The sequence below is a fragment of the Danio rerio genome, chromosome 1, assembly GCF_052040795.2.
Source record: "Danio rerio strain M-AB ecotype USA chromosome 1, GRCz13ab, whole genome shotgun sequence".
NCBI classification, from domain to species: domain Eukaryota; kingdom Metazoa; phylum Chordata; class Actinopteri; order Cypriniformes; family Danionidae; genus Danio; species Danio rerio.
This window is the reverse complement of record NC_141021.1, coordinates 53,842,794-53,870,452: the sequence shown is the minus strand read 5'-3', so window position 1 is coordinate 53,870,452 and position 27,659 is coordinate 53,842,794. Positions and strand designations below refer to the sequence as shown.

Sequence of the window (27,659 nt, the reverse complement as noted above, 5' to 3'; positions counted from 1 at the left end):
ATTAAAGAATGAAAAAGACGAGAGTGACGTAACACGCTTTTTCCGCTCCGAGTTGACATTTTTCAACTGAGAGCTCACGACGTGCAAGGGCAAAAACGCAAGGCGCAGCAGGCGGTTAAAACGCGAGGTGCACAGGGTGCATAAGCAGCATGCAAATCGCGTTTGCGGCCGTTAGTAAATATGCGTTGAGAGGCGCTTCGTATGGCACGTTCGGTATGATCGGCCCTTGAAGGAGGTGGGAAGTGCAGCATTTTATATAGATTTATTATTAAAGTTCAGAGATACAACTTATTTGTCTTAGGAGCTTTCCTAAATTAAACGGTGAATATAAACATTACTTTGAAAATCTTAATGAAGGCAAAAACACATTACCTTTTCTATATATATATATATATATATATATATACATATATAGAAAAGGATAAAAACAATAGATTGTTGTATGCATGCTGTAATGTTTAAATAATTTTCCATTAAAAATGCGTGAAGGTCATGTGACCATCGGGAAGAACTAGGTAGGATGCGTTCTTTGTTCTCCCTAAGTTTCTTCTTCTGAGGTAACTTGGCAAGACCACAAGAACGCGAGTCCATTCTCTGCGTTCTTGGAATTGAGAAACAGCCATTAAATTTGATTATACCATTAGCATCCTGCTCAAAAAAAAGTTTTCCTCTACTAATTATACTCTCATTCTGGCATAATAATCAAGAAACTTTGCTGCAGTACCATGGCTGCAGCAGGTGCAATGAGATTATGCAGCTTGAAAACAGTCCCCAGATAGGTAACTAGTTAATAAAGTAGCCTGGTGAAGGTGGCAGGCAAGATCATCGGTTTTGACCAAACTGGTCCAATGGTAATTTACCATGAATATGTTTTAAAGAGAGCTTAGGGTATCCTATGCACCCTGGATCGTCCATTGTACTCTGTGTTTTAGCTGCTGCCATCAGGACATCGTTTTAGAGTTCCTATTTGCAGGACAAAAGACTAGAAATTCTTTTATAATGGCGGCTATTGGGTTATTAAAGGAGTCCAGGGGAGAGGGAGATGCACCTACAAAATGACGTATTGTATGTTGTGTGGTAATATTTTGTTAATGTGTAAATGGAACTTCGCTTGTGTTACGGCACCTTGCTGCAATTTTAGTTTCCCTAAACTGGATAATAAAGTTGAGCCTGAGTCTGAATCACAGCGTGTAATTGTGTTCAGAGGGTTAATGATTTCAACATTTGTAATTCAGTATGATGAGAGAATTGGTTAAGACTTAATATTGTAAGGGGGATGAATCTATGGTGTTAACAGTCCCCGGCTTAAAGTCCATGTTAAGCGTAAGTTGCTGCAGAGTTTTGAGTAGGAAGTGGGGTTTTATTTTTGCACTCATCCTATCATTGTTCACTCTCAGCAAACTAATGGCTATAGGGGCGTAGCTAGGCATATTTGTCCAATCGAAGAAATACTGCCATTCCACAGCAGAAACAACAGGTCAGATTGTAATTGAAGATTACCAAACCGAACCTTTAAGCAGTATGTGTTCACTGATAATGGATTAGCGTACATGAGTAGAATCTCCTGAATTAGGTACAAGCCAAAGAAACAACTGACAAAGCAAAGCATGTGCTCGATGATGTTCTGTCCATGCCAAAAACGTGATATGCCGTGTTCTCAGTTTTTTTGTTTTAAGGAAAATAAGTGGTTTGTCGCCTTAGAAAACGTAGGAACGTTATTTTGGTGTTCACAGTATTCAGCATTGTTTGATCTGTTAAAGCACTTCACACTTGATGTTTAGTTTATTTTTACCTGCACAAGCACCAAGAAACATGCATTCACTCACCTTCTCACAAACACGCAGCATACGTTGTTATATAATACATATATCACGATTTTCTGACGCAGCTCTGCATGTACAGTAAATAACAGCCTTTAAAATAACCTTGGAGTTGCTGTCTTTTGTTCAGTGTAAAATGGTTTAATCATTGCTTTCACTGGCTGGAATGTCCCTAAGTGCTTGAAAACACAGAATTCTGCTAAACTCCCAATAAAAGGCAATTTATTTTCCACCAAACACAAGATCAAGAGCCGTTCTTAGGAGTAATGAGAGTCTTCACCTGTGGAGAAGAGCTAGTAGGACTGGCTCCTTTGGAGTTTGGTCTACCCTCAGGAGATGATTCAGGCCTACCTGGTGCACATGCCTGGGTAATCTCCAAAGATTTGTTGGTATCTTTGGCCTTAGGCCCCTCCTGAGTTCCACCTTTTACAGCCCCTATAGATTTCCCTGTGCTTGTCAAGTGTGTAACCAAACCAGTCCTTTCTGCAGGAGGTTGAGATTTGAGCAAATCAGGAGGCACTCCGGTTGGAGAAGGAGTTGGGGATGGAGAGTGTTCTTCTACAACCTCCAAGAGACATTTATCCTCCCAATCAAATGATCCACGGTAGCAGCTAACAGCAGATAGGCCCTTGTCCTGCCTAAGTTTTCCCAAGGCAGAGCACTGCGTCTGGGGTGGGTGAGATGGGACAAGCCCTTTGGATGGTGCTAAGGCAGTTCTTACCCTGACATCTGACGTTCTGCTATGTGGGTCTAATACTCCCTTCTTGAGACTGTCACCATTACCGAATCCCTCATTTGCTTTGGTAACCTCTGTGCTTGTTGTTTTCACAGGGGGACTACATGGTATACTTGGCTTGCCTTGAGCTGAAGTATTGCCAACGTCTGATTTCACTTGCTTTTTCCCGTTATCATTTCCTCCTTTCTCTAATAAGTCTTTGTTGATTAACTCTGATGGAATTAATGAGAGTGGGGACTTGGTGGTTCCTAGTGTCTGGCTTTGAGGAATCTTTGTAAGACTTCCTTTGTCGTCATTTCCCTCTTCTCTAATGGAACTCTGATCTATTGTTTTGGTAGAAGGGGAAGACACTGTTGTAAGGGGCGACGGAATGGAGGTTACTATATTAGACTTGGACTCTGATGCTATTGGAGAAGATTTGGTTAGTGGTGGTTGCCAAGTTTGAGGTTTGACTAGGCAACATTCTTGTATAGTGGAAGTGTGGCGTTGAGATGTTTCAGAATTTGGAGATGTCTTACTCCCAGGTGGAGTAACTGCCGCTGGTTTAGATTCAGTAGGTCGACTTGGTTCATTAGCTTTACCAGTCCTCTCCCTTTCTCTCTCCCTTTCTCTCTCCCTTTCTCTCCCAGCAAGCAAAGCATCTCTACTCAAAGGTGACTCTTGCCGGCCTAGTTTCCTGACTGGCTTCAGCACACCAGTTTCAGGTGGTAATGGGGTCGGCTGGGTGGGTGAAGGAGAATTTGTTGGTGCCGAAGCCAAATTCTCACCCTCAATTTCCACCAAACTCTGCAAGCCAAGCTCACAATGGAAACCATCTTTGCGATAATCAGAATGTCCGACCTCCAAACTGTGCTTTCTCATAACCCCAATCCCCCCTTTCTTCTCAGATGAAGATGAAAGCGGTGATCCAAGTTTTTCAGCTGACTGCACTCTTTTGAGTAGCGGTGATCGAGGAGGTTCTGCACTCTTGGGTCTAGGTCTTATTATTGGTGGGGATGAGTGTAATTTTGCAGGAAAGGTTTGCGTCGTGTTGGAGCTTCCGACTGTGTGCCCTGGTAAAGGAGGTGGAGAGGATTGAGTTGGAGATGGTGTATGAGCCAGCGGAGACAAAGGGATGTTGCCAGCTGACTTGCAGCGAGCTGAACGATACTGGCGGTGTAGTTTAGGTGAAAGACCATGCAGGGAGCTGGGTCTCATATGCTGTGTTGTTGCAGGGGAATTTGGGGTACTTGAAGCAGGAGAGCTGCTCTGAGAAGAGGCACCTGGGTTAAGAAATCAAAGCCAATCAAAATTAACAACTAAAGAGTTCATTTTAACATTTCTGTTCTTGGTGTAATCACAGAATATAGTTTGAACTCACCAAGGTGGGATGACTCAGGGGTTGAGCGGTAGCTTTGGGTAGGGGAGTGACCTGACAGGCTATGTGTAGGAGACCCAGGAAGACTATCGCTAGATGACAGGGACCGATTTAGAGATGACAGACTACGGCTTGTATGCAGCAGGTTGGACTGCTTAGTTATTTTGCGGAACAAAGATCCGCGCCTCTTACTGTCAGTAATAGAAAAAGAGAGTCAAAAAGTCAAATGTAAGATACCTAGGAGGTAAAAAGACACCTTATTGTTATATTGATTTACAACTGAAGGCACATTGAACCTTTCTTGTCCCTCTTTGACTGTCCTCTTACTGCGTCGGGCCATCTTAGACTTGTAACTGGACCTGCGTGCTGGTCCCACTTTAATGGATGTATTCTCAAAAGGTGTTGTGGTTACAGTAACCTTGTTTCCACTCTGAACAAAAAACAAAGAAACAAGTAAGCCAATCTGAAACTTTCTAAATAAATTCTTGAAAAGATTCATTTGTGGTCTACTCATGGTCTAACTCCAGATTTGATTTTTGCTATTTAGATAAGAACCTCTCATTTTAGGTCTCACCTTAAGTATAAGCTCTACCACCTCGGTATGGACTAATCCGTGCACAGATTCACCATTGACATGAGTAATGAGGTCACCGGCACACAGTCCCGCCTCCTGGGCAGGGCCTCCATCCTCTACATGCTGTGATTTAGACAAGAATTCAATTAATAATTAATTAACTAAACAAAAAGCCTGCTTTCTCATATATTGTGTTCCCTTCTCACCCAGACAATATGGTGCACACTGTAGACGTCAGTGTCTCCTATGTAGACCCGAATGGCACGGAGTGTGAACCCGTACTTTTTGCCAGAGCGTTGGATAGTGATTGGGGAACGGGGCACCGTGACTGTGGGGCAGTAGTCACGGCTGGGTGAAGAGTCTCGCGATGAGGGGTTGGACGAGAGAGAGCGTGGAGACATAGGGCTGGCCAATGGAGAGTTACCATGCTGCTCAACTAGATAAAAAAAATCAATATATTATAACATGACAGATTTGTCAGCACTTGGCACCATTTTTATGGCAAGTAGGTACAAGTTCCATGCACATATTACATTTTACATTTAATGTCACAATGCATAATATAATAACAGTGGTATTAAGGAATAAATAGCTCCCCCTTGTAAACGGAAATTGAACAGTACCTCCAGGTATAATGACAGAGAGTGCTGTTGCAGATGCAGATTTGATGACCTTGTTCCCCGGACGTGAGGTGCGTTTCTCCCCATCACTAGACAGCTGCTGATGGCGTGCTCGCCGAAGCACCAGATCTTTGGTTGCCCTCTGACCGACGGGGTCACCAATGGCAACCAAGTCCCTAGAGATTACTGCTGGGGCTCCTGTAGACGGTATGGTCTGTGGTGCTGACACCTCACCTGGCCTTGATGCCTTGTCTGCCAAATTTACATTCACAGACACATTTCTCAGACTCAAACAGCAGGGCTGACCAACCAAGCAACCATATCTAAACAATCTAATCAAGATCCCTAAATCAGGCATAGGCACCTTTAGCCCTGGAGAGACATTATCATTTTGGACTTAGCTCCAATCAAACACACTTGATTGTAGATTACCAGATTCAAACATATTTGCATGTGGGAATCCCTCTTAGGTGAGTGGGAAGTACTGTTAAGTACGATTCTTAAAATTGTACGTAAACGTTGCTTTGTTTACGGTTTATATGTGTGCAGAACTAGTTACAGTTTCCCTTTGTGGAATGTCAGTAAAGACTACAGCCACCTGCAGGACTCGCGTGCACACATAGGGTTCAACCTGTGCATCAACATGCCCTTTTTAGTCATGGATAGAAAGTGCCCTTACAAAAAATCTGAATTGCCCCTGCTCCACATCCGTCCCCCGCTCTTTAGTTCGCGACAACAACCCCCCACCCCCTGCTCTTAAGTTCACGACAACTATTAACGCCCCCTCCCACTCCACATGCCTCTTGGAAGGTCTTTGCATGGGCGTGGCCACCTGTAGGTGTGGAGAGATACATTCATTTAGTCAGCTGTCTATTCGGACATGCAGTACTGGGACCAGACACAGTCAACACCACAGTCGTTTTTGTTGCCGATAGTTCTTTGGCTTTGTTTGTCCCGGCCTTAAGAGTTACTAGAAAGCTACAACCAGGTGATTTTATTCATAAAGGTTGGTTCAAAACTCTTTCCAGGGCTGGAGTTGACCATGCCTTCTATATATTATATCAATTGTTTTGCCTCTTCCCTGAGTTACCTGTACTCTTACTGCTGCTGATTGACATCACTTCCTTTCCATTCCTCTGTTCGTTAGCACTGGGTGAGGATGGAGGAACTGCTCCTTCTGATGATCCGGTGGCTTTAGCAGTAACTTGTCGCTCTCCATCGCCTTCTTGAGAAGAAGCAAATCTATGCGTGTCCATTAGGGCTGAAAAACGACGCCGGGCGCCCATCGGAGGACTGCAATCTCCCTCCATATACAAAGACTCAGAGCATGACAGACGCTTCCTATAGAAGAATATTGAAGTTTTGATAAAGCATCTTCAAAGCACTGTCTTAACTACAAACAATGCAGTGCTGCAACACATGATAAAAGGTATCTTTTTCATGTTAAAAGGAGTATTTGTCCTAACCATTTGTCCCTCAACGTCGCGGGAAAACAACCGCATAAACTAATATGACAGTGATCACCTCAGGTACTGATTATGGGCTTTATTTATTGTTAAAAGCTACCAAGTTTTGAGTTTGAATACCATTTTTAATGACATTTATTGCCATACTACTCAAAGCAGTAGCAGATAGTTCATCTCAGATCTTAAAAATAAAATAACTAGCAAATGGTTTGAAAATGAATGCAAGAACTGTGACTCACTACAAACCAACAACATCAGTCACTCATGACCTTTTAATAATGTTAAATAGGTTAAATAGTATTAATTATATTACACCCATTACCATTTGGCTGGGAGTGCAGTGGGTGATTTTTAAATGAATCGCTGGTATGTTTTTGTTGCGTTGCGTTTGGTGCAGACAACCAAACTGCTTGTCGCTGGATGGTGATACTTCTAATGCTGCGTTCCCACCAGACGCGGAACGCGCATCAAGCGCGAGTGATTTACATGTTAAGTCAATGCAAACGCGTGAATAGACATCCTGCGGCGCGATACGCGCGAATGGCGCAGCGGGAATGACGCGAATGGCGCGTTGCGAATAGCGCGATACGCTCGAGGCGAATTGAGCTTTTTGCGCGTTTGACGCGCTTAACGAGCATTTTGCGCAAATCTCTTGAGTACGAAAATCTGAATTTCAGCGGACATTCGCGCTGCGTTAACCAATCAGAAGCTTGCTCTTGTGGGGGCATGATTGTGAAGTATAACCAGTTGATGGTGTCCCGGGGGAAATCCTCTAGGCGACACCGACAACAGTCATCAAACTAGGCTTGGCTCAGTCAGAAGCACCGTTGAAAGCCTCCGCGATCCAGGTTCAGTGTCTGGAGGAGTTTATGAGCTCACAGAGCTGGATGCACCTCTAAAAGCATGTAGTGGACTCAGACACGGTCCTAAACGTATCGACACTGTTTTTCAGCCTTTACAAAGCACATTAACACTGTTATTTTCCTCATAAAATCCATGTTAGCCTTTTAGCAATGAAGCTACAGTCACCGGGAAGACAGATGCCCTGCCTATCACGCGAATCCGCGTCTGTTCTGAAGTAAATTTGACACGCTAATGAAGCGGTGTTTGACGCGCGAATGAAGCAAGTAAACTCAAATGTTCACGCGGCTATTTACACGCGAATAGCGAATAACGAATATCCGTGCGTTCCGTGTCTGGTGTGAACACAGCATAACAGACATCTCACGGATGCTGGATGAAATCAAACTCTCACAAACGTACATCTCAGGTGAGCCTGTCCTCCAGCTCTTGTCTCTCATACTGAAGCTTCCGAAACTCTCCCGCTTGGTTATCTTGTCATCGCGGCGCCCTTTGTGCTCCCGGCGGGTGACTACAGGTGTCTTCTGCTCCAGCTGGGACAGGTGCTCCATGCTGCTATACACCTGAAAGACAGACAGCAATGCCAAAGGGGTCTTAGTTTACAGCAGGGGTGGCCAACCCTGTTCCTGGAGAGCCACATTTCCTGGAGATTTCAGTTGCTACCCATATCAAACACACCTGCCTGTAATTATCACGTGGTGTTCAGGCCTTAATAATTGGTTCAGGTGTGTTTGATAAGGGTAGCAACTGAAATCTGCAGGAAGGTGGCTCTCCAGGAACACCCCTGGTTTACAGCATGTGGCAACCACTGAGCCACCATGTCGCCCCCTAGCTTTGTCTCGTAATATTAAAAAAATTAAATAAATAAAGGAGGAAGTGGAAACTAGCGTTGAATGGTGACGTTAATAAAAAATATGTAATATGACATGTAAAATGGACACATGAAAGGAACATTCAAACAGCAACTAATGTAAACACATGAATCATATTATTGTCTTATTCAGATTAAGGGAAATAATTAGATTACTGATGTCCATTTAAACGTAGCCATTGTGAGGAAGCATGAAATATGAATACAAGCGCGTGTCAGACTGACCTTGCTGAAGCGTGGCGAGCAGGAGGAGAACTGTCTGATCTCCACAGGCTCGTCGTCATTGGTGTCGTCTTCATCGTAGGAGTTGATGTGGCGATAGCGTTCAGAGCGTGCTGCGACAGAGAGAGAGAGAGCGAGAGATGATGGTGAGAGATATAGAGCGATGACTATCAAGGACAGACTAATGCGAGTGTCCTCACTGTCGAAGTAGCTGGTGTCCTCTTCAGACTCAAGATGAGGGATGAACTCGGCCTTCTGCCGGAGTAAACCGTTCCAGTCCAGTCCTGAGAAAAACGAGTGCTGCTTCACTTCGAACGCACCACCTGTACGAATGTAAAGAGATGTACGTCTATACAAGAAAATAAATTAACTTAAAGACGTCCTATCATGCAAAAATCACGTTTATAAGGGGTTTAAACACAGTTGCAACAATCTGTGAATATAACCAGCTTCTAATGGTCAAACAGAATTAAGTCTATTTTTTATAATCATACTTGATTAAAACAGTCTGTAGAAACACTCCGATTGACATTCTCCCCTTGTACGTGTCATCAGAAGGGGAAAGCCCCGCCCATTATACACATATACACATATATATACATATAGACCCATATACACATAGGCATTTATAGCTCCGGCATCTTTTAAAAACAGCACAATCTCATTTGAATTTAAAGCGACAGTCAACAAAAAGGCACAATTAGAATCCAAGCCAAAAAGGGGCCGATTCAAAGAGTTATAAAATGATTTGTGGGGTATTTTGAGCTGGAATTTCACACACACACACACACACACACACACACACACTCTAGGGAGATTATTATAATTTACATCTTGTAAAATAGAGCATGATAGCTCCACCTTAAGAGTAAAATTAAAGGAGTAGTTCACATAAAAATGAAAATTCTGTCTTCATTTACTCACACTTGAGTTCTTTGTAGTTTGAAACCAGTAACCATTGACTTCCATATATTTTTTCTTTCCTACTATTAAATTTAATGGTTACTGGTTTCAAACATTCTTCAAAATATCTCCTTTTTTGTTCAACAGAACAAAAAACTTAAGGGAGAGTAAATGAAGACTGCCTAAATACACTTACTGGCCACTTTATTAGGTACACCTTACTAATACCGGGTTGGACCCCCTTTTGCTTTTCAACTGACTAAATCCTTCGTGGCACAGATTCAACAAGGTACTGGAAATGTTTCTCAGAGATTTTGGTCCATATTGACATGATAGCATCATGCAGTTCCTGCAGATTTGTAGGCTGCACATCTATGATGTGAATCTCTCAATCCACCACATCCCAAAGGTGCTTAATTGGATTGAGATATGGTGACTGTGGAGGCCATTTGAGTACAGTGAACTCATTGTCATGTTCAGGAAACCAGTCTGAGATGATTCACACTTTATGACATGGTGTGTTATCCTGCTGGAAGTAGCCACCCTAAGATGGTACACTGTGGTCATAAAGGGATGGACATGGTCAGCAACAATACTCAGGTAGGCTGTGGCGTTGATGTAATGCTCAGTTGGTACTAATGTGCCTGAAGTGTGCCAAGAAAACCTCCCCCACACCATTACAACATCACCAACAGCCTGTACCATTGCTACAAGGCACAATGGATTCATACTTTCATTCATGTTGTTGACGCCAAATTGTGACCCGGCCTTCCGAATGTCGCACTAGAAATCGAGACTCATCAGGCCAGGCAACATTTTTCCAATCTTCTACTGTCCTTTTTTGTGTGCTTATGCGAATTGTAGCCTTAAATTCCTGTTCCTAGCTGACGGGAGTGGCACGTTCAGAGATGCTCTTCTGCAGACCTCAGTTGTAACGAGTGGGTATTTGAGTTACTGTTGCCTTTAAAACAGCTCGAACCAGTCTGGCCATTCTCCTCTGACCTCTGGCATCAACAAGGCATTTGTGCCCACAGAACTGCAGCAGACCATTGTCTTGACCATGTCTACATTTCTAAATGCATTGAGTTGCTGCCAGGTGATTGGCTGATTAGAAATTTGTGTTGAGTTGTTGGACAGGTGTACCTAATAAAGTGGCCGATGAGTATACATTTATAATGTATTAAAATTAGTATTTTTAAATCAGCAATATCAAGGAATGCTGAATGAGTGTATCTGAGATTTCACAAAAATTATTAAGCAGGGAAAACTCTTGCAAAATATGATTTCAAAAGAATGGTCAAGTGCAGACTGGAGTTATGATTCTGAAAATAAACTTGTGATATTAATATATATTTTAAAATAGAAAAATAATCATTACACATTATCAATAATATTCCACAGTTTTACTGCTTTTACTGTACTTACAATTAAATGCAGCACTGTATTCTTTTAACAACAGACCCAAAACTTTAAAATACCACTGTTTTCCTTTACTTTTTAATACGCACCACTGAATCGTTCACAGTCTCGCAGAGAACCAGTTATAAAATAATAAGGGTCCAATTAAAATTCATGTTGACTTGTTGAAGTTGTCTTGACAGGTTATATAAATGTGCTAAATTTAGACTACACACAGCTGAAACTATCACAAAGAGACACATTTCCTAAGAATTTCAGCCTCTGTTTTGTCGTTTTTAGGTCTAAACTACCCATTAGCATGTGATTTTAGTGCTCTGATCATTAGAAGTGCAGTGACATGCATTAAAATGTGTTGGAATGCAATCTGACCAAATGTGTTTTCAATTACCTCTGGAAGTTTTCTAAAGTAGATACACAACACATTTTAGACCTTGTTTACATCAGTATTTCACCACCATCCAACAGACAGGCACTGCATTCTGACTTCAACTGTATTTTAAAACTATAGGTGTCAATGGCTTTATCCCAGCATTCTTCTTGTGTTATGTTCAACAGAAGAAATAAATAAGTTTAGAACCACTCAAGTGTCAGTAAATGTAATTTTTTTTGTGAACTTTCCTTTTAAAAGCAGGTGTAAACTACGTGTTTCTGATGAGTGTGTACCTGTTCCAAGTCGCACCAGTGGGTTGGTTTGCAGCAGAGACGAAATCAGGCTCTGAGCGTCAGCAGGCAGTGCTTCATCTCCATTGGGCCATTCAATATAATCTACACACACATGCACACACACACACACACAGCACTGAAGCGCTTCATAACATTTTATAGCACAGATGCTGCTTTTACAACCAGAGATATGTCAGGACATGATGATTATGATTCAACCTCAAAAGCGTCCAAAATAAACTCCATGCACACTTCGACTCACCTGTGATCACCTGACCAAACAGCTCCTCAGGCGTATCTCCGAAAAACGGCACGCAGCCCACTAGGAATTCGTAAAGGATGATTCCCATAGCCCACCAGTCCACAGGTTTCCCATAGCCCTGCCTGAGAATGACCTCTGGAGCGATATACTCTGGTGTGCCGCAGACCTGAGACAGAAACGGAGACATTAGGCAAGGCAAGTGTGCTCATATAGCACAATTCATACACAATGGTAATTCAAAGTGCTTTACGTAAACAAGCATAAAAGAAACATAAAGGCATACTAGTGCTATCTGTCGGATGTAGCACAGTGCTCATTCAGTAAAGGCACAGCTAAACAGATGTGTTTTGAGTCTTGATTTGAATGTGCCTAATGTTGGAGCACATCTGATCATTTCTGGAAGCTGATTCCAACTGCGGGGGACACAGTAGCTGAAGGCGGATTCACCCTGCTTTGACTGAACTCTTGGAATTTCTAATTCACCTGATCCTAAAGGTCTGCGTGATCAGTTTGGTTTGTATTCCGTGGGTGTATCTGTAATATATTGCGTTCCTAGGCCATTTAGTGATTTACCGGGGGTCGCCACAGCGGAATGAACCACCAATTACTCTGGATTATGTTTTCATGTGGCGGATTCTCTTACAGCCACAACACAGGACTGAGTGGACACTAACATGTGAAACCTCAGTGGTGGGAAACACCCATAAACATTCTCCCATTCACACACACACTCATTCACTATGCAGGGGTGCAGTTTGTAGGAGGGGTAGGCAGGCGGTAACCCCCCCAAGATTCATTCATTCATTTTCCTTCGGCTTAGTCTCTATTTCAGAGGTTGCCACAGTGGAATGAACCACCAATTATTCCAGTATATATCTTACGCAGCGGATGCCATTCCAGCCGCAACCCCCCAAGATTCATTCATTTATTTACTTTTCGGCTTAGTCTCTTTATTAATCAGGGGTGCCACAGGGGAATGAACCGCCAAATTAACCAGCATATGTTTTACGCAGAGGATGCCCTTCCAGCTGCAGCCCATCACTGAGAAACACCCATACACTTTCGTTCACGTACATACACTACAGACAATTTAGCTTACCCAATTCACCCATAGTGCAAGTCTTTGGACTTGTGGGGGGAATCGGAGCACCCGGAGGAAACCCACACAAACACGAAGAGAACATGCAAACTCCACACAGAAATGCCAACTGACCCAGCTGAGGCTCGAACCAGCGACCTTGCTGTGAGGCGACAGCACTACCCACTGCGCCACCACACCGCCCCGATATCTACTTGTAAAAGTGGTAATTAAAAATGAATTGATTAATCAAGCACACCAGCACTTCAAACCCTCCCACAAATTTTCAAACCAAAAACTACGCCAATGACACCAACAGCAAAATTAGTTTCTCTAATTCTAAACCTTTATAGCAGGTCTTTGGACTGTGGGCGGAAACAGAAATACACAATAGGTATAAGAAATAGAAACAACAAAGAATTAAAATGATTTAAAACTACTTTTTAAAACTGGTTTAAAGCTGGATGTCCACCGAAGCGTTTTTTTCAAGCGGTTGCTGTGATATAGAGTATCCCAGCTTTACTGTTACAAGTTAAAAGTTTTTAGCAGAATAATTTGTTGACAGCTACATAGTACTGTCCCGCCCATGGATGGCTAGCTCAAAAGTAACACTGATGGGTACTGCGATTTCTCATCTTGCAATGGCTGAAAAAAGTAAAACGTCCCCTCAAAAAAATACAGCGCAACCATTGACAACAACAGAACCCAAATGTTCAGCTTGAGAAAAATTTTTAAAAGAGTCTAAAAAGAAGATAAAAGAGTGTAATCTTACTAAGTTGCTATTGAATTTTATTTCAGTGAACTTCCTGAAACAGAATATTGAAAAAAGCACGAGGCTTTCTTTTTTCCGCTTCATTCCCTCACAGCAAACTTAACGGTAAGAGAGGGTATTAATATGCAGTTGCTATCAAAACACTCAAGCAAATGAACAGATTTTCATTGAAGATTACTAAAACAAGCTATTTTTTTCAGTGGATTAATTTATGGATTAATTATCGTTAAAATACTCTGTGAACAACAGCTATGCTAATTATTTTCTTTGTTCTCTATTTCCACCTGGGGATCCTCATCCGGAGACCCCTAGAGATTATGCAGCATCATTGATGCAATCCAAGACCTGTGAAAAAATTATGCCAAGGTATCCATAATCCTGGACCAGGCCGTATCCTGAGCTGATGCTGTGGGGGTCATGGAAAAATGGACAGCGTGAGACTGATTCCTGAAACACCACAGAGACAGGCGAGTCTCCGCATTGATCCTGTGGGCCAGCCTGTACACCTGCTGGTGACCTACTCACATCTGCAGCTTCTCCACAATGGACTTCTAGCGTTCTCTAGCCTCTCACACCTAGAATGCAGCTCTGCACAAGATGTTTGGCCAGAGGAGAAATGGTGGTGCCCAACTGAGCCTGGTCTCTCTCAAGTTTTTTTCCTTCACTTTCATCAATTGGTGAAGTTTATTTCTCGCCACTGTTGCCACTGGCTTGCTTGGTTTGGGACTTGTGGAGCTGTGCATCGATCGATTTGCTCTTCAGTGTTTGAACTTTCAGCAGTGAAAATTAAACCACACCGAACAGAACTGAACTAAACTAAACTGAACTTCAACTCTGAAAACTGGACTGACACAATTTCAGTTTACTACAACCTCTACGTTAAGCTGCTTTGACACAATCTACATTGTAAAAGTGCTATATAAATAAATATTTATTTAATTGAATTTATTCATCTTAAGAATAACAATGTGAGCTATCAAAATAAATATTGTAAACTTTGATTTCAAGTGGACTTTAAAGGAATAAAAAAGAAAAACTGTTGACCATAGCACAGTTCATTACAGTCCTGCCTACACCTGACACCATCACAAAAGTACCAGCGACCTTACCTGTTTATCCAGGAACTCCCTGGCATCCTTCTCGATGTGTCCCTCATACAGGTTAGTGGTGAGATTCATGAGTCCCATCTTTGACAGGCCGAAATCAGTCAGCTTAATGTGACCCATTGATGTGATCAACAGACTGTGAAGAAAAAAGCATGAGCTGTGAACATTCGCTTCAGAAATAACACGACGAGCTGTACGCTTTGCCATCTGTTTCACACCTTGTAATGGAGCACGGCAATCAGTCATGGAAGTAAAAATCTCATTCATTTTTTTCTCTACAGGGGAATCGATTCGTTCAAGATAGACACGCGAGACATACCAACCCACTGATTATGTACCCCTATATACATTTCTGGAGAACGCCAATTATGTCCCAGGAGGTACGTTTTTTTGCAGTTTTTGTTTTTGCGAATCCACCAGAGGCCACTGTGTATGGTTTCTGAGATCCCCAATTTCTCTTGCAAGAGCCATTTGCGCCTGCTGTTCTCACGTAAAACCACCAGAGGCCATTGTGTACGCTTTTTGAAATGTAAAATTTCTCTTGTGAGTGTCAATTGCGCCTGCTGTTCTCGCGTAAATCCACCTGAGGCCGCTGTTGACTGACTGACTGACTGACTGACTGACTGACTGACTGACCAACCGATCAATCACCACATCTACCCTTCTCCCTAAACCCAACCGATAGTGTTTTAAAAATCAAATTCTCCGACGTATGCTGCGAGCCACAGGACAAACTGGTAACAGTGGAAAAGCAGTCCACAAGGAGGTAATCAGTCAGCTGGTAAGCATGAAAAGGAATGGTGTCTTACCCCATAACGTCCATTTTAAAGAGGAAATGAAGCCATGCGTTCCTCTTACTACATAAAAAAGTTATTTTTCTAATCAAACTCATTAAAGTGAATTGGAATTTCACAAAAATATTACAGTAGGAGAGTTAACATTTAATTAATCTACTATTGGTGTATCCTCAACATCAATGAGATATTAATGCCTTCTAGAGTTTCCTACCAGAGGAAGGGACATCACTTGGAGAAAATCAGTTTGTTACAGATTGTTCTGGCTTTTTTTACCAACCAATGTAAAGAAGTTGATCAGAATGCAAGGAAAAATGCATTTTTTATTGACTGAAATTACTAATAATACAGAAAATTTATGTTTAATGTAAATGTTTAGGTAACATAGTAGCGTCAACACAACAAACATGAAAGCTAGGCTGAATGTATGATTCAGGAGGCGGAGACAGTCAAAAATAACGGGAGTCATAAAGTTAGGACATTTTGTCTAGAAAATTTTATGTCTTTGAATAGACAAAGATTTCTGTAAGACCTATTTTTGGATGTCTTTATCAGGTTTTAAACGTCTGTTATAGAGGCTTTTAAATTTTCATGATATTTCAGACATTTGATGACTGTACTGTGTATCATATAAAGTACATAAGACATTTATTGATTGCATAAGTCTGGAACCTTTGGAAATCTACATGCACAATTTACTTTCACTATTATACTTCAGCTCCGCTCCAGCAGGGGGAGCTCTATTAGCAGCTTACTTGTCTGGTTTCAGGTCCCGGTGCACGATGCCGTAATTATGAATGTACTCCAGCGCCAAAACGGTCTCGGCAAAGTACATCCGAGCCATATCCACCGGAAGAGCTCCGATATTCTTCAGCAGAGTCGCACAGTCGCCACCTAAATCAGAAAATGGATGTGATTTCAATACAGCTCAATAACGTTCAATTGGAATCAGATTGCTGAAACTCTGTAATGCCGTACCCTCCACGTACTCCATAACCATGCACAGGTGACGGCGCGTCTCAAAAGAACAGAACATGCTGACCACGAAGGGGTTTTCAGCGAAGGTCAGGATGTCCCGCTCCACGAACGCCTGCTGGATCTGGTTCCGCAGGATCAGGTTCTGTTTGTTGATCTTCTTCATTGCAAAGCGCTGTCGAGTTTCTCTGTGCCTGACCAAATACACAGCTCTACAATCGCAATGAGAGAGAGAGACCGAAATCTGCTTTATCCATATTTACACAATGGCTTTGAGCGATTTCAGAGTACAAAAGGATGTTAACGCATTCTCACCCATACGCTCCGTTGCTGATGAGTTTGATAGTCTGAAAGTCGGATTCACAGGGCGGTTTGATGGCTTTGAGCTTCCCCTGAGAGAAACACACAGATAAAAGTGTGACTCGGGAAACAAGTCGACTGGAGCCTAATTTCACTCCCTATGGCTTTTTATGTCTATCACTTTCATCCTGGATCCCTGCTGCTGCGTTGGTGTTGCTAGTCTTTAATTAAAAATATTTTTACACAGTTTATATTTTTTTTACACTGTCAATGCTTAAAAATAGATGTTTTGAACAGCAGACAATGCTCTAGGCTAGTTTTCAACAACAGACTGGGCTCTAGGCTATTATTTACGAGCAGTTGGTGCTCTAGGCTAGTTTTGAGCAGCAGACAATGCTATAGGTTAGTTTTGAACAGCAGATGGCGATCTAGGCTAGTTTAAAACAATAGACGATGCTCTAGGCTAGTTTTGACCAACAGACGATTTTATAGGCTAGTTTTGAAAAACAGACGATGCTATAGGTAATTTTTTAACAGCAGACAGTGCTCTAGTTTATTATTTACTAGCAGATGGTGCTCTAGGCTAGTTTTGAACAGTAGACGATGGTCTAGGCTAGTTTTTAACAGCAGACAGTGCTCTAGGCTAGTTTTTAACAGTAGACAATGCTCTAGGCTAGTTTTTAACAGCAGACAGTGCTCTAGGCAATTATTTACACGCAGACAGTGCTCTAGGCTAGTTTTTCACAGCAGACGAAGCTTTAGGCTAGTTTTTAACAGCAGACAGTGCTCTAGGCTGTTATTTACTAGTAGATGGTGCTCTAGGCTAGCTTTCAACAGCAGCAGGTGCTCGAGCCTAGTTTCTAACAGCAGATGGCGATCTAGGCTAGTTTTGAACAGCAGATAATGCTATAGGCTAGTTTTTAACAGCAGACAGTGATCTAGGCTAATATTTACCAGCAGATGGCACTCTAGGCTAATTTTTAACAAAAGACACTGCTCTAGGCTAGTTCCTAACAGCAGATGGTGATCTAGGCTAGCTTTTAACAGCAGATGGTGCTCTAGGCTAGTTTTTTTACAAGCAGATGGCGCTCTAGGCTAGTTTTTGACAGTAGACAGTGCTCTGACTTTGAACAGCAAAAAGCACTATAGACTGTTGTTTTGAACAGCAGACGGTGCTCTAGGCTAGTATTTACTAGCATATGGGGCTTTAGGCTAGTTTTTAGCAGCAGACGGTGGTCTGGGCTTGTTCTTAACAGCAGACTGCACCATAGGCTAGTTTTTAGCAGCAGATGACACTCTAGGCTAGTTTTTAGCAGCAGATGGGGCTCTAGGCTAGTATTTACTAGCAGACTACGCTATATGCTAGTTTTTAACAGCAGGCTGCGTTCTAAGCTAGTTTTTAACAGCAGATGGCACTCAGGCTAGTTTTTAACAGCAGAGGGCACTATAACAATCTGTAGATGTTCATTTTTGATAAGAAGCAAAAACAAGTTTTTGTGTTCTTGTGTGAGCAAGCAAATTATACACAAAATCAATGAAAATTCGGTAATAGAGGTGAATTATCGCTGCACAACACCAATGATGCAGAATATACAATCGCCCTAATATTTGCCTCAATCGTGGCTGATGACATCACAGCATGTGGAAATCTGGAACAGCTTTTACCGACACTTTGCTTTTGATTTTATTGCAATAACATTAATAAAGCAGTAGTTGGATTTTTCCACTGGTCATTTCCACACACACACACACACACAATGCAGACTCACATCTGTGTTCAAACACCATGTAAAAATTAATTTAACATAATAGGTCCCCTTCATACAACAAACAGGTGAATATTATAATCAGATTCTATCTTTACAAAACAACACTCACTTCAGCTGAGTCGTCCGTCTCCGGTGTGTGTGGTCCCTCGCTGTCATAACTCTCCAAATTCACCATATCTGCAAGTGAAGATGATGCTTAGTTATTAAAAAATATTGTGCATTAATCAGTCACAGACTTTGAGAAATTTGATCATATTAATGTTTTCTGAAAAACAACAGAATGATGTAGTTGGTTTCTAGTCAGATCAATTCAATAGTGTCAAAATAATTCTTAGACTAGGGATGTGGTGAAAAATCATTTGAGAAATTACTCTATTCCCTCTTGAATTGATTCTAAGCTTAGTTTTTGATGCTACAGGCTAGTTTTTAACAGCAGATTTCGCTCTAGGCTAGTTTTAACAGCAGACAGCACTCTAGGCTAGTTTTCAACAGCAGACAGTGCTCTAGGCTAGTTTGTTAACAGCAGATGGTGCTCTAGGCTTGTTTTGAACAGCAGGCGATGCTCTAGGCTAGTTTTTAACAGCAGATGGTGCTCTAGGCTTGTTTTGAACAGCAGGCGATGCTCTAGGCTAGTTTTTAACAGCAGATGGCTCTCTAGGCTAGTTTTTAACAGCGGACAGTGCTGTAGCTTGGTTTTTCAACAGTAGACGGTGCTCTATGCTAGTTTTGAACAACAGACAGTGCAGTAGGCTAGTATTGAACAGCAGATGTTGCTCTATGTTAGGTTTGAAAAGCAGACAGTGCTCTAGGCTAGTATTGAACATCAAATGGTGCTCAAGGCTAGTTTCTAACAGCAGACAGTGCTCTAGGCAACATTTTAACAGCTTATGGCACTCTAGGCTAGTTTTTAGCAGCAGACAGCACTCTAGGCTAGTTTTTAACAGCAGATGGCGCTCTAGGCTAGTTTTTAACAGCGGACAGTGCTGTAGCTTGGTTTTTCAACAGTAGACGATGCTCTATGCTAGTTTTGAACAACAGACAGTGCTGTAGGCTAGTATTGAACAGCAGATGTCGCTCTATGTTAGGTTTGAAAAGAAGACAGTGCTCTAGGCTAGTATTGAACATCAAATGGTGCTCCAGGCTAGTTTCTAACAGCAGACAGTGCTCTAGGCAACATTTTAACAGCTTATGGCACTCTAGGCTAGTTTTTAGCAGCAGACTGTGCTTAAGGTAAGTTTTTAACAGCAGATGGCGCTCTAGGCTGGTTTTTAACAGCAGATGACGTTTAAGCATAGTTTTAAATAGCAAATGGCACTCTAGGCTAGTTTTAAACAACATATGGTCCCTTTTTGAACACTCTTGCAATTTACTTCAACCTTTCCTAGCTTTAATAATGATTATATTAGATTCAAGTGGTATTTGTAAGGAACTGGATGCAAGCAGAGAACGGCAGATTGTAAAGCATAAAGCGCCATTGGCTGTTAAAAAGCAAAGCTCAGAAACCCCTCAAGAGAGAATTGTTATGCACTTTGAAAATCTCAGTATTGATTTCTCTAACATTTACTCATCTTTCATCATTTTGGTGCTTGAAAAACATTTTTTTTGTCACATAATTATGTATAAGAGTGCACAGTAAATCAGAAATGCACAAATTCTTACTCCCAACAAAGTAAGACCTTCTCTAAAATTCATAAATAATCCTCCATCTGCCTGTCTATGAGCAATTACGCAGCATATTGCCAAATCTAGTCTAAAAACAACACCTCCAGTCACCACAGCAACCATCCATGCTGGACAGAAAAATGATCATTGATCTAAATATAGACTACAGTATAAATAAACAACTTACGGAGAAAACATTGAAAAAATACAAACAAAGTTCTAAAACGGCAATTAAAAGGGCATATTAGTTTTCAGTCTCAATAAAACGGCATAGGTATTTTAAAGCTGTTCTCTGGCATCTTGTGTGATGAGGTGATTAAAGTAATCAGAAGTCATTTCAAATGTACTATTACGTTTTTAAATAAAATGTTGAATTTGGATGTGTTTTACAGTGCATTAAAATTAATTATCAATTATTATTAATCTGTAATTAGAAAAACAGCAACAGTCAAAGATTACTCAAAGATAACTGCTAAATTAAATTAAATAGAAAATAAATTTAATTCAACTGGTTTCATTTTTTAATGAGGTTGTAATTTTGAGTTTTAAGTTTTTAATATTAGCATTAGTATTTTAATAGTTATTTAATATTAGTATTAGTATTCATTTTTTTATTTTAGTGAACACAAGATAATGAAAATAATATTATACAGCTGATTCATTAATTGTAAATGTACTAATGCATCTTTAAAATAAAAAGTGGTATTGTGTTTTTTTACAGTACATTACCAAACTATTAATCTGTATTAACAATAGGAATTACAGTGAAATCTTACGCAAAGATACCTGTTAAGTTGAATTTAATAATAAAAAAAGTAATTAAATTGGTTTGATTTTTTAAATGAGGTTAAATTTATGAACATGAACTATTTTCGTGAACACAAAATAATTGAACATTATTCTACACTACCTAATAAAAATCTTGTCGCCTATCCAAGTTTTAGGAACAAGAAATAATAGCTCGACTTCTAGTTGATCATTTGGTGTCAGAATTGGCTTATATGAAAGGCAAAGGCCTCTAGATTACACTTATTTTACTAAAATAAAATATGATCATGCCTTGATTTTTAATTATTTAATTAGGACAGTAAGCTCTGACTTTGCTTAGACAGAAGTCTTGTCACTTAACAGAAATAATGTCCAGTATAGAATATGAAGTCATGCTGCAGTGGAAACAGAATGGATATTGTGTATGACTCCCATGAGCTTGGAGGACTGCATCCATACATCCCTGCAATCACTCAAATCACTTATTAATAAAGCCATCTGGAATGGCAAAGAAATCCTTCCTGCAGGACTCCCAAAGTTCATCAAGATTCTTTGGATTTATCCTCAATGCCTCCTCCATCTTACCCCAGACATGCTCAATAATGTTCATATCTGGTGATTGGGCTGGCCAATCCTGACCCTTGATCTAAACCAGATTTCCGTTTATTTGCGGTTGTGAATTGCATTGTGGGATGTTGATCTCTGCTCTGTTGACCTTTGATGTTGAAAAATCAACTCTGCAATTAAACAAAGTGACTTTCACTGACTTTTATTTTTTAGTAGTTTGAAATATGTTTAAGAAATAATACAGAGAAATAAGTCTATAAGATAACAGAAAATGTGCTGGAAGTTTATTAAAGGTTTTTGTAGTGTAATATACAACACCAACCCAGACAATACAGTATATCACTTTAAACCATAAAAAATGTTAATAAAAGCCACTTTTAAAAACGTTTTAAGGTTAAAAGTCATTGGAAGAAAGATCACAGTGCCATAATGTGATTCAAAAGCATTGTTAAATAAGGAAAAATAAAAACATGAATTACAAAACATGGAAAACTGCAAACTTACAGATACTTTTAACAGCGTAGAAGAGCATTTGTAGAACAGTGAGAGAGAGAGAGAGAGAGAGAGAGAGAGAGAGAGTGTATGTTTTCATAAAAATCCTCATTACTCTCTCAGTTTGCCAGGTTCACAGCGGTTCGTACACATTTCCCAGCATCCTGGCAGGAAAACAAACTTCCCTCCGCCTGTGCGCGCAACCTAACCTGCCCCACTATTGCAACAGCGTCTCTCGGCGTGACCTACATTCCTCTCTCCTGTTTCTCATGTTCAGTTTTTTAGCCGTGTTTCTCTCAGTTTTACCTTCCAGCGGGTCTCTGGTCAGGCCGAGCTGGCTGATGATGTATCGTGGGATGTCTGCTTTCATCAGCTGGCCCTCTTTAGCGTGATCCTCCGCTGCCTCTAGGAGATGGTAAAACTCCTCAGGGTTAAACTCCTGACGGAAACAAGCAGAAATATGACAGTTCCAGTTAAATGGAGTCCAACATACTGTAAAAAAACATACAAAAAAAAAGTTTAGGTTTGGTGGTATTTTGTTACACTTCATTTTTTGTAGTGTTCTAGTTAGTTCTAGTCGTGTTTGAAGGGATAGTTCACCCAAAAAATAACATTCTGTCATCTTTTATTCATCCTTCACAAAGTTTCCTTCTGCTAAAATTGCATGTTCCATGAAGAGATCTTGAAAAAGGCTGGAAACCTGTAACCATGGTATTGTTTTTCCTACTATAGGAGTCAATGGTTACAGGTTTCTAACATTTTTCAAAATATCTTCTTTCATGTTCAACAGAAAAAAAGAAACTTATAAAGGCTTGGAACCCACTTAAGGGTGTATAAATAGTGAGTAAATGCTCATTTTTGGGTGAACTGTTTCTTTAAGTACAGTTTTATGCAACCCAAGCTCATTCTGAAAACGTAGCCCCGCGGACGTTTCTGGAGACCGCAATTTACGTGGCCGGAAGTACGTATGGCCGCATTTCGTTTTTTCAAGTGAACGCTATGAGGCGGTGAGACGCCGCTACTCTTCGCGCTCGCCGGCTGGGCTGACGGCTCGCCTCCGTGTGGAGGGCTTTCCTGGCACAACCAGTTTGTCCAGTAAGCTCGTCGTGTTACGTCGGCGGAACGGAGGCCCGGAGGAGGAGGAGGAGCCGGTCAAGTTCGACGACCGGGTCCGAGTCCGGGGAAGAGCGGTTTCAGAAATCAGGTAAGACAAAAAACAGAATCAAAAAAATAAAGCGAATGAGTTCATAATAAATGCGGTGAAATCCGAAGGGCTTTTCTTTTTCTGCACGGCTTTCATAAATCGTTGCTTAGGTTAAGGGAAGAAGGAGGAGGAGGAAGGTGGCCGGGTCGGCTGACTGGCTGGTGTGCCGCCCAGTCAACCGTTCGACATTCAGCCAGTCAGTCAGTCGGACAGACGATCGCCCGACAGCGTTCTCCGGCGACTTTTTATGCGTAGACAGCGAGGGCGCGAACGGCAACGTGCGCTCACGAGAGGCGTTAGAGACGCGAAAAAGCGCGCACAGCGGCCTCTCGCGGATTCGCAAAAACAAAAACTGCACAAATACCTACCTCCCAGGACGTATTTCGCGGTCTCCAAAAACGTCCGCGGGGCTACATTTCCAGAATGAGCCTGGGTTGTTTATATGAATCAACTACATGTAATTACTAAACACGTAATGCAATTGTTGCATTATTTGTGCATAATTAATTTTTATTACCATAGTATGTACATGAAACGTATGCAGTTATGCATTATTTATAGTATTTACCATAGTAAATATGCAGAGTGCGTAGTTATACATACTTTTTTGAAATGACCATGGTATGTATGTGGAACTTATGTAATTATTCATAGATTATTGTTTTTACTATAGTATCTACATATTACATCTATTGTAATTCACATACTATCTAGATGGAACATATGTAATTATGCATAATTTATTGTAATTAGCATAGTGTCTACATGGAATACATTGAATTATGCATAATTTATTGTAATTAGCATATAATGTACAAGGAACATTTGCATAACTTACTGTAATTAACATAGTATCCACATGTTACATGATTAATTATGCATCATTTATAGTTGCTACTAGTATTTATGTGGAACATATTTAATTATGTATAATTTATTGTTATTACCAGAATAGCTACATGCCATTGACTTGAACAGTTTTTGTTCCCACTATAGAAGTCAATGGCTACCACACAGCAGTGTTCCTCATAATATATTAGCTGATGTATTTGGAGCAGGTGGAGGGGGAGTAAATGATGACAGATGTTGCGGCTGGACTCTTGGATCTTCTGTGTTTGATAATATCGGTGGAGGGTTTTGTTGCACTGAAGCCGTTCAGCACGTTGTACTTTCTTCTCCTGACCCTCTGTGACCCTATCAGCCAGTCACCATGGCAACTGCACAACGTAGGCTGAAGACGAGACCGAGCGCAGCGACAGCAGATCAAGTTGTGTTTGTGTGTCTCTGTGTGTGTGTATGTATGTACATCTGTCTGATTGTGAGTATATGTGTGCGTGTATGTGTGTGTGTGTGTGTGTGTATGTATGTACATCATTCTGCGTGTGTGCGTGTGTGTGTGTGTGTGTGTGTTTCTGTGTGTTTATGTGTGTATGTACATCATTCTGTGTGTGTGTGTGTGTGTGTGTGTGTGTGAGTGTGTGTGCGTAAATGTGCATCTGTCTGCATGTCTGTGTGTGTATGTGTATCTGTATGTGCATCTCTTGTGTGTGTATGAGTGTGTGCATCTGTCTGCATGTTTGTATATCTGTGTGTGTACCTTATGTGTGTGTGTGTGTGCACCTCGTGTGTGTTTAGTATGAGTGTGTGCATCTGTCTGCATGTTTGTTTATCTGTATGTGCGTTTATCTCCTTGTGTGTGTGTGTGTGTGTGTGTGTGTGTGTGTGTGTGTGTGTGTGTGTGTGTGTTTATCTGTATGTATATCTCTTGTGTATGTCTATGTACACCTGTTTGTGTGTGCGTGAGTTTATGTGTGTGTGTGCATCTCATGTGTGTGTCTATGTACACTTGTGTGTGTGTGTGTGTGTGTATCTATATCTGCATCTTATGTGTGTGTGTATATACAACTGTCCATGTGTGTGTGTGTTTCTGTGTGTGTATGAACATCCTTCTGCATGTGTGTGTGTGTGTGTGTGTGTGTGATCGTGTGTGTATGTTTATCCTTGTATGTGCATCCTATGTTTTCATATGTGTGTGTCCATGTTCATCTGTCTGCATATATGTGTGTGTGTATATGTTTGTATGTGCACTGTGTGTGCGCATCTGTGTGTGTGTGTCTATGTACATGTGTCTGCATAAGTGTATTTGTGTGTGTGTGTGTGCCCGTGTGTGATCGTGTGTGTATGTTTACCTTGATGTGCACCTTATGTGTGTGTGTAAATCTGTATGTGCACCTTACAGTATGTGTGTGCGTCTGTGTGTGTCTACGTACATGTGTCTGCATATTTGTATGTGTGTGTGTATATCTGTTTGTGCACCTTATCTGTGTGTGCATCTGAGTGTGTGTCTATGTATGTGTGTCTGCATATGTTTGTGTGTTTATCTGTATGTGCACCTTGTGTGTCCATCTGTGTGTGTATGTACATCTGTGTGTGTGTGTGTGTGTGTATATGCGTATATGTGCATCTGTCTGTATGTCTCTGTGTGTATGTGTACCTATATGTGCATCTCATGTGTGTGTGTATGAGTGTGTGCATCTGTCTGCATGTTTGTATATCTTTACGTGCACCTTATGTGTGTGTGTGTGTGTGTGTGTGTTTGTGTGTGTGTGTATCTGTATGTGCATCTCACGTGTGTGTGTGTATGTACACCTGTCCATGTGTGTGTGTGTGTGTGTATCTGTATGTGCATCTCATGTGTGTGTGTGTATGTACACCTGTCCATGTGTGTGTGTGTGTGTGTGTATCTGTATGTGCATTTCATGTGTGTGTGTGTGTATGTACACCTGTCCATGTGTGTGTGTGTGTGTGTGTGTGTGTGTGTATCTGTATGTGCATCTAATGTGTATGTGTCTGTGTGTGTGTGTCTATGTACATCTGTCTGTATGTCTGTGTGTATATTTGTATGTGCTTCTTGTGTGTGTGTGTGTGTGTTTGCGTCTGTGTATGTGCATCTGTCGGCATGTGTGTTTCTGTCTGCATTATGTGGAAGTGGTGTTTGTATGCGTGTCTGTGTGTTTGTGTGTGTATTAGTGTGTTTGCATGTTCTAGTTTGTGCATGTATGTGTGTGTCTGTGCATGTCTGTCTGTCTGTGTTGTGCGCGTGTCTGTCTATGTCTATGTGTGTGTGTGTGTGTCTCTCACCAGACACTCCAGCAGTCGTGCAGGCCGTGAGATGATGATGAAGAGTTTCTTGACCAGCTCAGTGATGAAGGTCAGCTCTGAACTCTCCGATCGCTCGTACGCCTGAAAACACGAAACAATTGGATCACGCACAAACACACATGGAAACTAGGAAAACCCTGGAGAACTGGAGAAAAGTCCACATCCTCAGACAGCTTCATCTACACGCTCAGTCTGTACACGCTCAACAACTTACATTCAGACTTTCGTTTATATTGATCGGCAAGCGTAAAATTAGTTTTGTGGACAAATATAAAAACTCCTTCATAAAATTTCAGGCTTAAAGAAAAGATTTGATGATGTTTATGAATGACTACACAATAGGGCTCCATGATATTGGAAACATCTGACATTGAAATATTTTGTTTTGATGCTATATGCACTCACTGGCCACTTTATTAGGTACACCTTACTAGTACCGGGTTGGTCCCCCTTTTGCTTTCAGAACTGCCTTAATCCTTCGTGGCATAGATTCAACAAGGTATTGGAAATATTCCTCAGAGATATTGCTCCATATTGACATGATAGCATCACGCAGTTGCTGCAGATTTGTACTCACCAGACCAGGCAATGTTTTTACAATCTTCTATTGTATAATTTTGGTGAGCCTGTGTGAATTGAAGCCTCAGTTTCCTGTTCTTAGCTGACAGGAGTGTCACCCGGTGTGGTCTTTTGCTGATGTAGCCCATCTGCCTCAAGATTGGACGTGTTGTGTGTTCAGAGATGCTCTACTGCAGACCTCAGTTGTAACGAGTGGAAATTTGAGTTACTGTTGCCTTTCTATCAGCTTGAACCAGTCTGGCCATTCTCCTCTGACCTCTGGCATCAACAAGGCATTTGCGCCCACAGAACTGCCGCTCGCTGGATATTTTCTCTCTTACAGACCATTCTCTGTAAACCCTAGAGATGGTTGTGTGTGAAAATCCCAGTAGATCAGCAGTTTCTGAAATACTCAGACCAGCCCATCTGGCACCAACAACCATGCCTTGTTCAAAGTCACTTAAATTACCTTTCTTCCCCATCCTGATGCTCGGTTTGAACTGCAGCAGATCGTCTTGACCATGTCTACATGCCTAAACGCATTGGGTTTCTATCCTGTGATTGGCTGATTAGAAATTTGCGTTAACAAGCAGTTGGACAGGTGTACCTAATAAAGTGGCCTGTGAGTGTATATTGCAATATAAATGGATATAATTAGCTCTATTTGGAAAGATTTCA

At 41.3% G+C, this 27,659-nt stretch overlaps 1 protein-coding gene across 3 annotated transcripts in view; it reads right to left on the bottom strand.

Annotated features, from left to right (window-relative positions):
* mast1a (microtubule associated serine/threonine kinase 1a) overlaps nucleotides 1–27,659 on the bottom strand; it is a 100,347-nt gene that overhangs the window by 5,092 nt on the left and 67,596 nt on the right. For 2 of the 3 annotated variants that reach the window (XM_087237733.1, XM_087237734.1), the window contains 19 exons: nucleotides 26,403–26,504; nucleotides 22,364–22,496; nucleotides 18,678–18,745; nucleotides 16,815–16,891; nucleotides 16,503–16,711; nucleotides 16,280–16,418; nucleotides 14,734–14,866; nucleotides 11,775–11,940; nucleotides 11,513–11,614; nucleotides 8,728–8,850; nucleotides 8,531–8,640; nucleotides 7,837–7,997; nucleotides 6,198–6,448; nucleotides 5,111–5,359; nucleotides 4,694–4,923; nucleotides 4,488–4,610; nucleotides 4,210–4,343; nucleotides 3,917–4,104; nucleotides 927–3,818 (listed from right to left, as the gene is read on the bottom strand). In XM_087237733.1, coding sequence (XP_087093859.1) covers nucleotides 2,065–3,818; nucleotides 3,917–4,104; nucleotides 4,210–4,343; nucleotides 4,488–4,610; nucleotides 4,694–4,923; nucleotides 5,111–5,359; nucleotides 6,198–6,448; nucleotides 7,837–7,997; nucleotides 8,531–8,640; nucleotides 8,728–8,850; nucleotides 11,513–11,614; nucleotides 11,775–11,940; nucleotides 14,734–14,866; nucleotides 16,280–16,418; nucleotides 16,503–16,711; nucleotides 16,815–16,891; nucleotides 18,678–18,745; nucleotides 22,364–22,496; nucleotides 26,403–26,504 — 4,452 coding nt within the window. In that variant the 3' untranslated portion in view covers nucleotides 927–2,064. Of the gene's footprint in view, nucleotides 1–926; nucleotides 3,819–3,916; nucleotides 4,105–4,209; nucleotides 4,344–4,487; nucleotides 4,611–4,693; nucleotides 4,924–5,110; nucleotides 5,360–6,197; nucleotides 6,449–7,836; nucleotides 7,998–8,530; nucleotides 8,641–8,727; nucleotides 8,851–11,512; nucleotides 11,615–11,774; nucleotides 11,941–14,733; nucleotides 14,867–16,279; nucleotides 16,419–16,502; nucleotides 16,712–16,814; nucleotides 16,892–18,677; nucleotides 18,746–22,363; nucleotides 22,497–26,402; nucleotides 26,505–27,659 lie in introns of those variants that run through there. The other variant, XM_087237735.1, reaches the window with a different exon arrangement.